The sequence below is a fragment of the Sturnus vulgaris genome, chromosome 3, assembly GCF_052056855.1.
Source record: "Sturnus vulgaris isolate bStuVul1 chromosome 3, bStuVul1.hap1, whole genome shotgun sequence".
Lineage (NCBI taxonomy): Eukaryota > Metazoa > Chordata > Aves > Passeriformes > Sturnidae > Sturnus > Sturnus vulgaris.
The window spans coordinates 54,372,732-54,386,628 of record NC_142245.1 but is presented as its reverse complement, the minus strand read 5'-3'; the positions used below and the strand labels follow the sequence as shown (position 1 = coordinate 54,386,628).

At 41.7% G+C, this 13,897-nt stretch overlaps 1 protein-coding gene across 1 annotated transcript in view; it reads right to left on the bottom strand.

Moving 5' to 3' along the window:
- The window catches only part of EZR (ezrin), a 37,582-nt gene that overhangs the window by 4,060 nt on the left and 19,625 nt on the right, over positions 1–13,897 (bottom strand). Inside the window, exons 3-9 of the mRNA XM_014888632.2 lie at positions 10,748–10,843; positions 9,679–9,953; positions 8,793–8,876; positions 8,022–8,168; positions 4,613–4,709; positions 1,445–1,608; positions 416–546 (exon numbers count right to left, since the gene is read on the bottom strand). Of these exons, the coding sequence (XP_014744118.1) occupies positions 416–546; positions 1,445–1,608; positions 4,613–4,709; positions 8,022–8,168; positions 8,793–8,876; positions 9,679–9,953; positions 10,748–10,843 (994 nt within the window). The remainder of the gene's footprint in view (positions 1–415; positions 547–1,444; positions 1,609–4,612; positions 4,710–8,021; positions 8,169–8,792; positions 8,877–9,678; positions 9,954–10,747; positions 10,844–13,897) is intronic.

The window sequence follows — 13,897 nt, the reverse complement described above, 5'->3', positions numbered from 1 at the left end:
CTGCCCTTAATTGACAGTTTGCTGCACGGACCAGATGTCGCCTCCAATGTGTTCTTCTGTGCATTGAAACAGAAGCTTCCATTTCACTGGAAAGATTTGTTCCCAAAGTAATTTTTCTGCTAGGGGTTAGTGAAAAGTATTTGAGGGCTGAACTCTTGCTCATTGCTGGAAGAAGCTGTGATACTTAAATCCTCCTGGCAACAGGGGAACACAGAGCTCCTACCCTTTAGTTCCCAAATAAAATCTGCAGATTTTATGCTACTTTCATACTTTGGATGCACATTTATACATTTAGCTGTAGAGGAACCATTAGTAAGTCTTGCCAAGTGATCCCAGTGTCACCAAATTTAGGCAAGACATGGGCAGCAACCCATACAACCCCTCTATGGAGCACAATACATGGTCTGTACTTTACCTTTCTCTGCTTTCTGAGTCTTCACTTCATACTCTTGTAGCCTCACCAGCAGCTCCTCCTTTTCCCTTAGCATTTGCTCTTTCTCCCTCTCAATTGTCTCTCTTCTTCTCTTTTCATCTTCTAGTTGTTTCCTGTTAGAAACATATTTCATGCTGGAAGCTCACTTTCAGACCCAAGCTACTGCCAGACAAGAAAGCTGGCTGGGAATCTCTCCAGGCAGCTCAATGGGAAAGTGGCTGCCACGAAACAGGAGCCAGAAGACAGAAATAGGCCGTTCTGTCATCTCTTCAGAATTTTTGCTCAGTTTTAGATACCCCATTTCATAAAAGCATTTGTATTTTTGTTGGTTGCCACAGAAATTTAGAACACCAAATAGCTGCTAGACACAGGAAAAACAGGACTTGTACTGCAAGGCAGAGGAGGTGTAACTTTGTTACTTCTGCCATATGGCAAGTCAAGGAGGTGTGAAAACAACAGCACTGAGGCAATCAGTGCTGAGAGGGAAACAATCCACAAGGAGAAAAGCAGCATTATTTCTTGAATCATAAACAACCTGCAGCCAGTGGTAGAATTGCTATTCCTTTTTCCTTGTCTGTAAGAGATCTCCCAATTCCTTCTGTCTTTACAGTGTACACAAATGTGAAGGCTCCCAACCATCCCATGGCCCAGCACATAAATCAGATGCCAACGCTCAAGAGTCAGGAAAACCCTTCTCCAGGTGCACATCATCACACCAGAGCCAGCTGTGCCTTTACTTGCACATTTCCTTGCAGCTCTCAAGGCTGCAGCCAGGACAGCTGACTGGGCACAGGCAGGAGGAGTAACAGAGTCCCACTGCAGGACACCCTCAGTCCCTGCCCCTATTCCAGAGCTCCAGGGCCACACGTGCTCCTCCTGAACCTGGGATGGCTCAGAGCCTCTCCCACATTACTGAGCCCTGCCCAGGGGATACAGCTGCTTGCTGAACCCTGGCACTTCAGTGTCATTTATTTCTGCCATGCCACCTCAGCTGCCTGTATCCAAGCCCACCTTTCCAGTTGTTTCTGGTGCTTCTCCTCCCGGGCCTGGGCTTTCATCTGCTGCACCTCAATCGTGTCGGGCTTCCTGCGCCGCATGTACAGCTCATGGTTGCCCATGCAGAGCTGCAGGATCCTCTTGTTAATTCTCAGACGTGGGGCATAAAATACAAAGTCCTAGGAGAGAGACACCACAGTCAGTTTCTTCCAGACACTTTCTCTTCTCTCAGCTAACTGCAGACAGAACATTTTGCTACTAATTTCATTCTAATCCAGGCATACATGCAAGGCCATTTAAACACAGCAGCAGCGACTACAAATGTCATCTGAAACCAAGACTATTGTAATTTGTATTCTCCATTTAAAATCTACATAGAATTGACAAGTTACTCTTCTAGAAAAAGCATCTTTTAGAGAAAATCCCAGATTAATGAAGTCTCTTTTAAATGGAAATTTTTAGATGTTGCAGAAGGTTCTGGGTTGACAGGTAAACATCTGGACAACAGACCTCAGTTTGCAGTTTTGTGACTGAAAGACAAAGCACAAACTACAAACGTGACTTTGTAGAGTTTCTTGATATATCTGAATCAACATTCAAGGCCCCACATTTGTTTTTTCAGAGCAAAACATCTTTCAGTGTAATTCTTTTCCATTCCATGGCATTTCCTAGTTAAACTGACCTAGGCTGTTACAAGAGTGTCAAATGAAAACTAATTTTTTTACCACAAACCACACAGATTATTTGGAATATCACGTTGTAGGCAGTAATGAAACACAAAATACTCTAAAATTTCTGGTTCAGTAAAAAGGACATTCCCAAATTTCTTATTATCTGTCTTATAATTAGACCTTTATAGAAATTATAAACCAGACTAGCTCTTCTAGAAGAAAACCAGCTAAGGCAGGAATATGGAAGGCCTAAGTTCATTACCTGCCTGATGATATTTCTGAGTCCACAACCACACACATTTACAACACAATCTAAACTTACACAGTGGATAAACATCCTTGTGCCTTTTCTGTGTACTACATGGATAGTGGGCAAGCTCCCACATTAGCACCATAAACCAGTGCCCATTCCTTCGAATTACTCTCTAATGGATTGCCTCACTGTTAGCAAGAGATGGAACCAGGAATGGAAACAGTGATCATGTTTTTAATTGCCTGAGCTCGAAAGCACAACTGTGGCTATCTCTGGGAAAACTAGAAGTCATACTAAGCAATTAAAAGCTCCCTAAGTGGAATTGAGATGAATATGCTGACAAAGACTGATTTTCTCCAATGCATTTCACTAATGCACATACTGGCTGCAGAAGAGGCAGTCAGGGAAGTGTGTTGTGCTCTCTAAATCCTGCTGGAGCCATTCCAAGTTGCACGGATCTGATCCTGATAATTGAGATTGTAAGCTGCTCATCCAATCTCCTACTTCTGACAAATAATTGTAAAAACAAACAGTCTGTGCACATTGTGATGAACAGGTCCTGTGCTGAGGCTCACTTACACAGAAGTAAATGCTGAGGGTATGGACGGTGCTTGAATTTGTCATTAAAGACCATAATCAAGGCACACAATGTTCAAATACAAATATAAAAGAATCCCTTTCTTTCCTCATCCCCAGCCTACCCCAGATCTCACACAACTAGGAGAACTGCACCTCAATATTTTAAAGGTAATGTGCTGAAGATCTTGGAATATATGGGCAGACAAAGCACAAAAATTAAAAAGCTTATCCTGGGTAAGGTGCCGCAGGATACCCCTTACATTACTGTCAATTTAAACACAGGCATATAGAATCCTCCAAATTAAAAGGGAGCTTCCAACCCACAACTTTGGTGGACTGAATATTTTTCTGTAGTTATAAGGCCTGCCTTTTTCAAAGGAGACACAAGCACACACAAAGACCCAGACAACTTCCTGAATACTCAAAATTAGTGCCCAGGTAAATTCTTCTTTTAGGCACAGCTTTAAACATACCACCAGCCAGAGGGAAAATAACAATTGACAGAGAAGGAGGAAACAACTCAGATTTTCAATGCTGACACCTTTTTGTATCGGCCTTTTGCAAGCCTTCCATTTCAAACTCAGATTTACTCTTTGGGAGTGGGTGGCAAGCTGTGATCTGTGTTTTGTAATTATGCACAATACATGCAAGAGGCTCTTCTATTGAGAAAAGCATGCCTGACAGACCAGCTTTCTATCTCTGGGGAGTTTTGTTGGTTTTCACTAACAGCATCATAGAAAAAAGCTCCTCTCCCCCAGGTTCTTATCTGGGGGAAGGAAGAAATCCCTGCAGCACACAGTGCATTAGTATCCTTTAAATTACTGGGAGGATCTTTTTCTGTTAGAGATATTTATAAGCCATCATCTTTTACCAAAGCCAGGCTACTTATTATTTCTCTGGGCTGTACTTACCCACCAAGGCCAAGTACTGGGGTGGAGGAAGAGCAGAGGAGGTCTTTCTCAACTACTCCAATAATTTCACAAGACTGACAGAATGACATCCACCTATACCAGTTATTCCACCTTACATTCTTAACAGGTCAAATTAAGTTTCTTAAGAGGTCAAATTAAGTTTCTTATTTTAAAATAGCTCTAAAAACATATTTTAAGTATTGAAAAGCAACATTCACAGGTAGCTACATTTCAGTTCTCCACCAAAGTCATATCCCTGAGATTTACCTTGGTGTTCAAGAAAGTTAATGAACACCACATTTTACTTAGTAGTGTGGAAGTGAGCAGTGATAGATGGGAAGCCATATGTATCCATGTGGTTTTGCAGTAGCATTTGAAATACTTTTTTTAATGAACATTTTTTGATGTTTGGGTTTTTTTAAATGAAAAAAAAACCTACCTGTCAGCTTCCATGCAATGAAAGATATACAGAGAGGACTCACAGAACTAGCAAACTAGCAAAGAATCCCAAATTTAAGTATGAAGTTACCTAGTTTGCTACAAAAAAAAAAAGGACTCTGTAGTTGTAAAATCCTTATCTTTTTCCACATTAGCTATCACTATCAGCCCTTCACTTATGCTGCACAGAAAAAAACAGCAGCTCTAAATACAAATGCTTATTTTGCACCTAGAAAAGCTGCGGCTTTCTCCTCTCCCAAGACTATTTTGGGATGAAACAGTGTCAGTTGTTCATATGCAGTATCCAGGAGTCCCTTCTAGATATACTTACTGGTGCCTTCTTGTCAATAGGCTTTATAACAAACTTCTTGTCATTGAAAGAGATGTTTCTGATTTCACTCCAGGGGAACCCAATCTTCGGGGTTAGTCTGGAAAGAAGAAAAACTTGTTTTTAGAGATGATGCAATAAACATTTTCCCCCCATATTGCTTCCAACACACAGACTTGGTGGAATGCAATGCTTCACAAAGCTTTTCCAACAGAGAGAAGACAGTAATTGAACCAGAATACTACAAGGAGTAAGAAAAGAAGCCCAGTAACCTCTCTTACTGAGTCTCTTCTCATTTTCATCAGCCACTCTACTGATCTTTGGCTATGTAATAGGGATGGTCTCTACTGAAGCCACATGCTCAGCTGCTTTTAAGCTTGTTTCTTTTAAGTCTGGGTGCAAAATCCACAGCATGCAGACTTTATGTGCAGCGCTTCCCTTCACATGCCTCTCACACATCATGGGAGGCATAAGACAAAATAGCTGAGCTGCTCCCCATACCTTACAGCACCCACAGGCAAACCCATGCTGCTTCACTCTGAAGTGCTGGACAGGCACCATTGGTAGGAGAAGATTTATTTTCTTTTGTTTCACAGAATGGGTCAGGTTGGAAGGGATCACAGTGGATCATCTGGTCCAACCTCCCTGCTCAAGCAGGGTCATCCCAGAGCACATGGCACAGGATTGCATCCTGAATACCTCCAGTCAGGGAGGTTCCACAGCCTCTCTGGGTAGCCTGCTCCAGTGCATGGTCACCTGCACAGTAAAGTTCTTCTCCATATTCAGGCAGAACTTCCTGTGCATCAGTGTCTGCTCCTTGCCCCTTGTCCCACTGCTCAGCACCACTGAGAGAAGCCTGGCTCCATCCTCTTGACACCCTCCCTTCAGATATCTCCTCCCCTAGATTACAGGCAAGGTTAATAACAAAGGGCCCTGTTCTTTCCTTCCATACAAACTGCTCTTTCAGCCCATCCCATGAGTCACCAAGTGGAACTTTACTCGCTGGTCATGCAATGAGCTGTGCCACGTGGCTCCTCACTATTGAAAAGCTCCCCTGTGAAGCAAAGGGCAAGATTCAGACTCCCAGCTCTTCCTTGCTGCTGAGGAGTTCAGGTCTGTTGATTTATTTGAAATTTTTCTATGTGACTCACTAAACATTTGAGATTTTCCTTTGCCTTAATTTCTCCAGACTCTTGCATATAAAAAACATCCAGCTTGTCCTGAGATCAAATGTTTCTGAGCCATTCCAATACTTCACCTTCACACACCTGATCAGCTCTGCAGCAAGTTCTAACATTGCAAGGATTTGTGCATTTGACTATAATAAAGTCCTTTAATTTCCCCAACCAAATATTTTATTTTTTAATTTAATATCACATTATTATTCTTTTATTCTTTTCTTATCAAGGGAGGGTATATTCTCTAGAGATAACTGTTAGTGACTAAGAATTGGGTCTTATATAAAATAATACCAACAAGTACTTTCTTGTTATTCTCTAACCCCTCCAATATATGTCTCTGTCACAATTATTCTTGCAAATGATTGAAGACAAGTATTTAATGTTTAGCATTTACAGAAGTGCTTATCATCGCAGTGGACCACTCAAATTCTGTAAGAATTCTATGGAGCACATTGATTAAAGACAAAAAGAGCAATTTTGGGAGGAATTTCACTCATTGTCAAAGAGATAGAAAGCTACTACATCAAAAGATCTTGCTGGTTGCTAGCACAACCCCCCCCCCCCCTTGCTTCATCTAAATTCAGACATCAAGAATAAAATTCACCCTCTTCATAGCTTTCCACTCCCTAACCTCTAACTCAACTGTAAGATTATGCAACAGTGTGTGTGTGTGTGTAACATGAAGAACTGTAAAGAAAATGATTTGATTAGACTAAGATTAACTAATTACTCCAGCCTCCAACACATTAGTACAAACGCTTAAATCCTAGATAATCCTAGACAACTAAAAGAATTCACTCATTTGTAAGTTCTACTGCAGATTCTTCCCTTTAATGCAGGGGAAAAAAAGCTTGAATATACCTAGAAACAGGACATTGAAATACGCTGCAGTATAGAGGCTCACACACCGACAGTACAGCTTCATTTTCCTCATGTTAAACTGTAACAATGAAATCTCTGCTTCATCCTTGTCCTCAGTCCCCAAACTTTGCACCTACAAACCAGAGGTGCCATGCACGTTACTATTTTTCTAGTCCCCATATCTGCTGAAAGACTTAATTATATAGTGGCAAGAGTTACAGCAGAAATAAGCAGTTTATTTCAGCACTGTATTTGTTTTGCAAAGGCTCTCGATAGGTCTTTACAGTCAATGGCTACACTCTGCTTCTGCAGCTTGAAAAACCTGTTTGTGTGACCATGGTTACATAGCAAGACCAGTCATTCAAGACTGAAGTATTACATGAGCGAAACTACTTTTCTTTCAAGTGACACTCCTTGTTTTCTGGGTGACAGCACATATTAGCATTGCAGAAAAGACTGCCTTTCTCTTTGCCTTATCAACAGAAGATCCAGAGAGTTCCAATTAATATTTGGGTTGCATTCAAAGCTTTTTGGTGGCAAAGATGTAGAACAGGTGAAATCCCCTCTTTATTTCAATGATAGTCTGTTACAGACCAGTGACTTGAAACAAGATTTGAAACATTTGGGAGAGGAAAAGAAAGCAGTCTAGACAGCAATGCTCCATCTAAAAAATATCTATTTTAACTCCCTTCAATCCTTCAGTTGCAGAGTATTAGAAGAGACTAGCAGGCTTAGACACAGCTGTTCTCACCTTCTTATTATGTTTATTTATAGATGTAGTCTATCATTTCCCACCTACTATCCAATTAATAATGGCTCTGCCTTTACCAGAAGGCTGATTAAAACTACACATACCTCAGCAAGCCCTCATTTCATTCCTTGCTCACAGTAACTATTTAGGTTAGCCTCTCCCCGGGCTCTGGGTGTCACCCACCTTTGTTTTTGTGTCCACCCCATAATCTGCCTTTTTCAGAACTGGGCAGCTGCACACACATCCATCGTTAACTTCAGGACAGGAGTGTCCTTAGGTGTCTGAACACTGCAGATACCTTAGCCTAGCCAGGTTCTCCTGCTGTGGCCACTGATGGCAAACCTGGTGGCCTGACTCAAGTTAAAACCTGATAAACTCCTCAGTCCACGATTCAGCTCCACCACTGTGCACGATTATGAAGAAGACTTTGTACAACTGACATCTCTCTTTATATAGCAGGTATAGCAGGTCAGGAAAGACATGAAAGCACAGGGGATGTGAAAGCCCATTTCCTAGCTTCACCTACTGATCCAAAACTGGAATATAAGCATTCCTGTAAATGAGAAATGCCCCATACCAGCCCTTTTTGGAAGATCAGAGGTAAAAACAAAAGCCTTACTTATCGTCCTTCTCATAGATGTTGAGCCCCAAGGCATCGACCCCCAACCAAAGGTCAGTTCCTTTCTTATTCTTGATTTCAAAGTAGTTGATTCCATACATCTCCAGGTCTTGGGCAATCTTCAGGTATTCCAGCATGGCATTCTCTCTGATTGAGACATGAAAAAGTCAGATAAATGAGAAACCAACATCTGCTCTATCTCAGAAAGCACAGACACCTCTGAAGAAAAAAAAAATCCTAAACCTCACTTCAAGTACAGAAGTTATAACTGAACATTCACCATTTACTAATCACTTTAGAAGTTATGATATCCTATCTATGAGTACACACAGAATATTCCCATATACCAACCCCTAGTATTTCCAGATAGAAAATCAGCAACATTCACCTCTCAGCATTCATCCTTGTCTCAAGGGTACAGTGAGTAGGAAAGGTATAGGATCTGAGCTTTCCTCATCTGCCAGTGCAAATATTTTAATAACTGTAAGGTTTGACATACACCTTTACTCTTTTTGTCACTCAAAGCTATCACTAATACAATGTGCACAGGTTCAAGATCTTCAGGAAGTCACTGTTCTCAGCACCAGTACAAAATATACTACTGTGCTTTACCATGTGATTCAACACTGAACTAGAAAATACATACCAAGATTAGGCTCACACAGGCAAGTCAGAGTCTAAACCACAGACTAACAAAACTATGTTATAGAAATGCAAACTTAAGGTAGTCAAACAAGCAGCAAGGTGACCAGCCCAAGGACCAACACTCACTTGAGCATGCCACTGTGCTCAGCATGCCACACCTGGATCCGTTCTTCCCACTGCTCTCTGGAGAGTTTATGCTGGTCCATCACCCTACACAAGGAAATAGATATCAACAAGATTAGATGTTTTGCAGTATCCACTGATGGTGATCTTTGCTCTAGTCTTACTCTCATCTTGGTGGAAGCCTTACTGTAGCCAAAAGGAAAACCCTACTCAGCCCAAAGATGTTCTCTGTGAAGCAGAGAAATTCAGAATGAGCAATAACCTTCTGCAAAGCCTTTCTGGTCACTGACCAGACACATGAGAGGTATAAGCAAAACTCCGCAAACAAATCACACTCATACTGTAGACACCAGGGGATTAAAGCAAAGCAAAAGTTGGTGCAATCCCTGGAATCAGACATTGCTGCAGTGTCATCAGGAAGGGTAAACAGAAGCCATTGATCTGATAGCATCCACTGATCCTGTGTGGGGATTGACTGTGTAGCCAGCCACAAGACATGCTTTCCACATACAAGTGTTTTAGGACTGTACATTAGGATTAAAGGGCAACCCAACACAACCCAACCTTCTTCAGGAATGACGTATTCTTGACTTAATGCCTCTCTTTTCTTCTGAAAGAGGAGACATTCGTACTGCCACATTACCAGCATGGCAGCAGTGTTTAAGAAATAAAAGCTGAATACAAAACTATATTTCTTCTCTTACCAACCCAAGGAGAAGCAAAAACTTACCCAAATATGACAGGTAGAAATAAAATAAGGGAAAAACCCAATTATATACAATTCAGCTAAAAAAACCCAAACATACTTTCAAATGAAACTCTTTGCATGCAACTACAATTCAAATTAAAAAAAAATAAAAAAAGAGACTGCATCAGCCAATTCCTTCACCTTTGGGGGATCAGACGCTCTGAATTGAGGTATCCAGGCTTGTGCACCTCTTTGTTGTAATCTCCAAATTTGGCCTGCACAGCATAGGAGCCAAGAAGTACTGCTGTTTCAGGAGGACAGTAGATCTCATCACTGAGGATCCCTTCCTTCACCTGCAGGAAGAACAGCTTCTGCGTGATGTCCTGAATCAGCTCTTCAGCCACATCCTCTGGGAAGAACTTGGCACGGAATCTGAACTGGAGGGGATTCTCCTTTCTGATTTCTTGAGCAGAAACCTGAGGACAGAGGTGATACCACAACTGAGCAGATGATTTTTTGCAAAGAATAGAATAGATCGCTTTTACGCAGAAAAAAGAATTTGGGGCATTTGCTGTAAGAAGCGAGTGACTGGTGACTATTGGAATTCCTTAATTCTGGCTGTTTACTGGTAGGAGACAACATGGACGACATGCATTGTTTTCCAACTAAGCCAATTAACTCCTGTTTCTACAGCAAACACTGGTCACTGGAGAATGATTTACTGTGCTGTATCAGACTGCAAACCTACCCAGCACTGTGTGTGTTTGACAGACAACAGCCCCCTGACGGTAAACAGGTGTGTCACCGACTGCCCCATCAAGAAAAGCAGTTCATGCCCTCATAAGTGCTGGGAATACTCGAACAGGAGCACATCAGAGGCGTCAGCACTTAACTGCCCAGCCTGGAAGTGCCTCTTTTCCAAATAGCACACAACTGATCCTGCACAGGCAGGGCCTAAGCCCATCATCAGCCAAGGTGCTCCTCCAGCCACAGAAAGCACAGCTGCTTCCTCCCAACAAAGTACAGTATCAGGGCGCTGCTGCACATCTGGCAAATGCTTCCTGCAACTTAGAGAGTGAAAGGGCAGACTTCTACCGTGCCACACCTCACTCATGGAGATCACAATGTTATCTCTAAAAACAATCATGGAATTATGAAAATTACGGCACAATCAACAGCAGGCACAAGGTATATGGAGTCTCAGCCAATAACACATCAGGAATCATACGAGCTTTAACCTTTGGCCAGCAATTAGCCCAAAGTCTGTTACCTTTTTATCAAGCTTCAGCCAAGTCTGGAATCCTTTGTTGTCCACATACTGAAGACCAAAGTACCACACTTCTCGCAAACCTATGGTTTTAACCACCTGCAACAGAAAGGTAAAAAAGAAAAAGCTATTGCAGCTAAAACTTCACTTGAGGTCCAGGTGTCCTTTCGAGTCCCACATCACCTGTGATGGGTGCAGGCAACAGCCTAAGCCTACTCATTTGGCATCTCTTAATTTCACCTTGTAGACAAAGATATACAGCTGCCATTGTAGATGATGATGACAGCACAGGCTAAGATACTTGTCCCACCCAGTTTCTAGAAGATGATGATCCTGGGGAAGGCAGGTGAGACAAACAGCAAGTGACAGGCCACCAAGTGCAAGACTGATACACTGGCAGCAGGTGGGACTTCTGCTTGCTTTTATCTGCTGACCTATCTTAAAACTGTACTTAGTGAAGCAGATAAGTTATGTCACCAAAGTTTTTGGTGGGATGGTCTCTAATGGTATTAGTAGTAACTACAGCTAGTTAGCAGTACTAAGGGCTCAAGTGACCTTGTCTGCCAGTCAGCAGACTATTCCTTCTAAAGGTAGCAATTGAGAGGTGCTTCATACTGCTGCTGTGAGGCTCTGAGAGTTAAAACAAGATGAAAGTATTCTCAGTCAAGGTTACTGTTTTTTTAAACTCCCCAAAAGGCTGAGCTTATGAAGGACAAAAATACATCCATGTCCCCACATTAGGAGAAGTTTCATTTCATATATTGTAAATGCTAACCAGCTGAAAAGACACAGAAACACCATTCATTGACTGGATGGCACACTTACTAGTAAAGCAGTCCTGTTTGGACATGTTACTTTTCCTCAGTGGAGGATAAAGTAAACCAGTCCCTGACCTTCACCTACTCTTGACAGCTTGTTCTCATAGCCACGTGCTTGGCTGGCAGCTCATCTACCTCTAAAGCTGTGCTCTAGACACAGCCAAAATCTGCAAAGATCTACTATGCAATAGCTGGATCACTTCCATGATGTTATTTGCAGAGTAGCTCCTCAAAAAGTGATGTAGGCATTGCTGCAGGGAGCTCAAGTGAGTGGAAGGCAGGAAGTTTTTAAAACGCCTTTGTGAGTTAGGGAAGTGGGACAGACTTGAGAATGTGGAATTATATGTACTTCAACAAATCTAAGACCTCAAACAAGGATTTATTTCATCTCCACATTTACGGTTTTGCTGCAGACACTCTGGCTGGAGAGCAGACTTGAGAGAAACGATGTCATGTTAGCTAAAACTAACTAGAGTTTATCAAAAAGACAATAAAACCCACCAATCCAAACAAACAAAAAAACCCAAACCCCATGTCCTTCTAAAAGGAGAGATGGGGTCTGAAAATAATTCAGCTTTTACTTGACTAAAATTCCTTTTCCTCCCTCCCTCAAAGTGCCTTGTTTCATCATGGAAGAGACAAGTTTCTCGACAGCTGTATGTATTTTTATGAAATCTAGCAGAAAACCAGGGGTATGTTGAGTGTGGTACTTCCTGTTGCACAAAAGAGTGTTGCAACTTTGTTAAAATAAAAAGTTGCATAAATCAAGCAGTGACCAGGTCATTTTCTCCGAATGTCTCTTACAAGAGAAAAAGTACACTTCCTATAAATAGAGCTAGAAATCTTGCAGAAATTATGATCCCCTCAAGTTCTTCCCAAGATCTAAAAGCAAGGAAGGAGAAAATATTAAGTTATCTTCATAATTTGACTGTTTGAATTTCAATACAAAGAACAAAGAATGCTTTAGCTGTACTGGGAAATGCTGTGTAAACTTCCTCCATGGCAAAACAAGGAAGAAATAAGAAATGAGGCATTATATACAAGATGAGAGACACCTCCTCTGCTTCCTCAAATGCATGAAACCGCAAATCTCGAGTCTGCCCATTCCATCCAGCTATGCATTCACTTCCAGAAAATGCCAGTTACATTCTCCTCCATTTGAATTTCTTTTATTAATGGTCAGGAGGGCACATGACTACCTAGGAGATACTCCAGCCAGCTTCAGAGCCCACTGAGTTGGTTCTTGGGACAGCTCAGACTTCACTGCAGCATAAACTCTGCACAGGACTGGCTTGAGTGGAGCAGAACTTAATATTTACAGGTTTCCACTATTTTCCCTCTCCTGTAAAAGGAGTTATAGTACACCTTACATGCAGGATATATTTTAGACTTTGCTAGCATGACTGTAAGGGCACTGCCAGAGTAGCTCTGCTAGCTAGCTGACAACCAGTCCAATAAATCACCTTGTAGTTTTTAAAAATAGCTTGCTTCTTCAAAACTCCCACAGTGGTTCTGCAGTTCCAGTTGGGCCACTCCCCATACCTGTGAAAACCTGTTGCCTCCACAGGCTTTATCTGAGTGTAAACTCCACCCAAGATAAGGGCCTAGTGAAAGGCTTGCTCATCAGAACTGAAGAGAGAATTTATGGTCTTCACCTTTTCTGGTTTTGTGCTGCACAATTCTACCTCAGTCTTTTCCTTGATATGCAGAAGTACCCCCCCAACAAGGTATGAAATATGGATAAGAATTTAAAATCACAGGTTTTAAACCCATGCCACTGGATCTAAGGAGCAAATCTCCATGAGGAATAGGTCTATCCCAATTATGCACTAAGCATTCTTCAGAAATCTCAAAGTACCCAGACAGCAAGCTAAAATAGAAGTATCTTGAATCTGAAATATCTTGCCTTTTCCATGTTCTTGGGATTTTGAACTTCTCAGCTGAAAGCAGAGAAAGTAGTTTCTCTTCTGCCAGAGAGATGACCCTGACTCTGAACAGATGTAAACATTAATTAATATATACGTAGGAAGGAAGTACTTGTTGAATGCTTGTCATAACAACACACTTACAGTCTAAACTAAAGCATTGCTTTTAAAAACCTGGCTTTCAGTAATTTGGATTTTTGTACTGCAGGAGATAAAATCCAATTTCTCTCTTTTGGATTAACATGAAAGGGGAAAGAAGTTACTCTGATGCCATGGTGATCAGCATGAATGGGATCATCGAATCATAAAATGGCCTGGGCTGGAAGGGACCTTAAAGATCATCTAGTTCCACCCCCCTGCCATGCACAGGGGCACCTTCCACTAGACCAGATTGCTCAGAGTTCCATCCA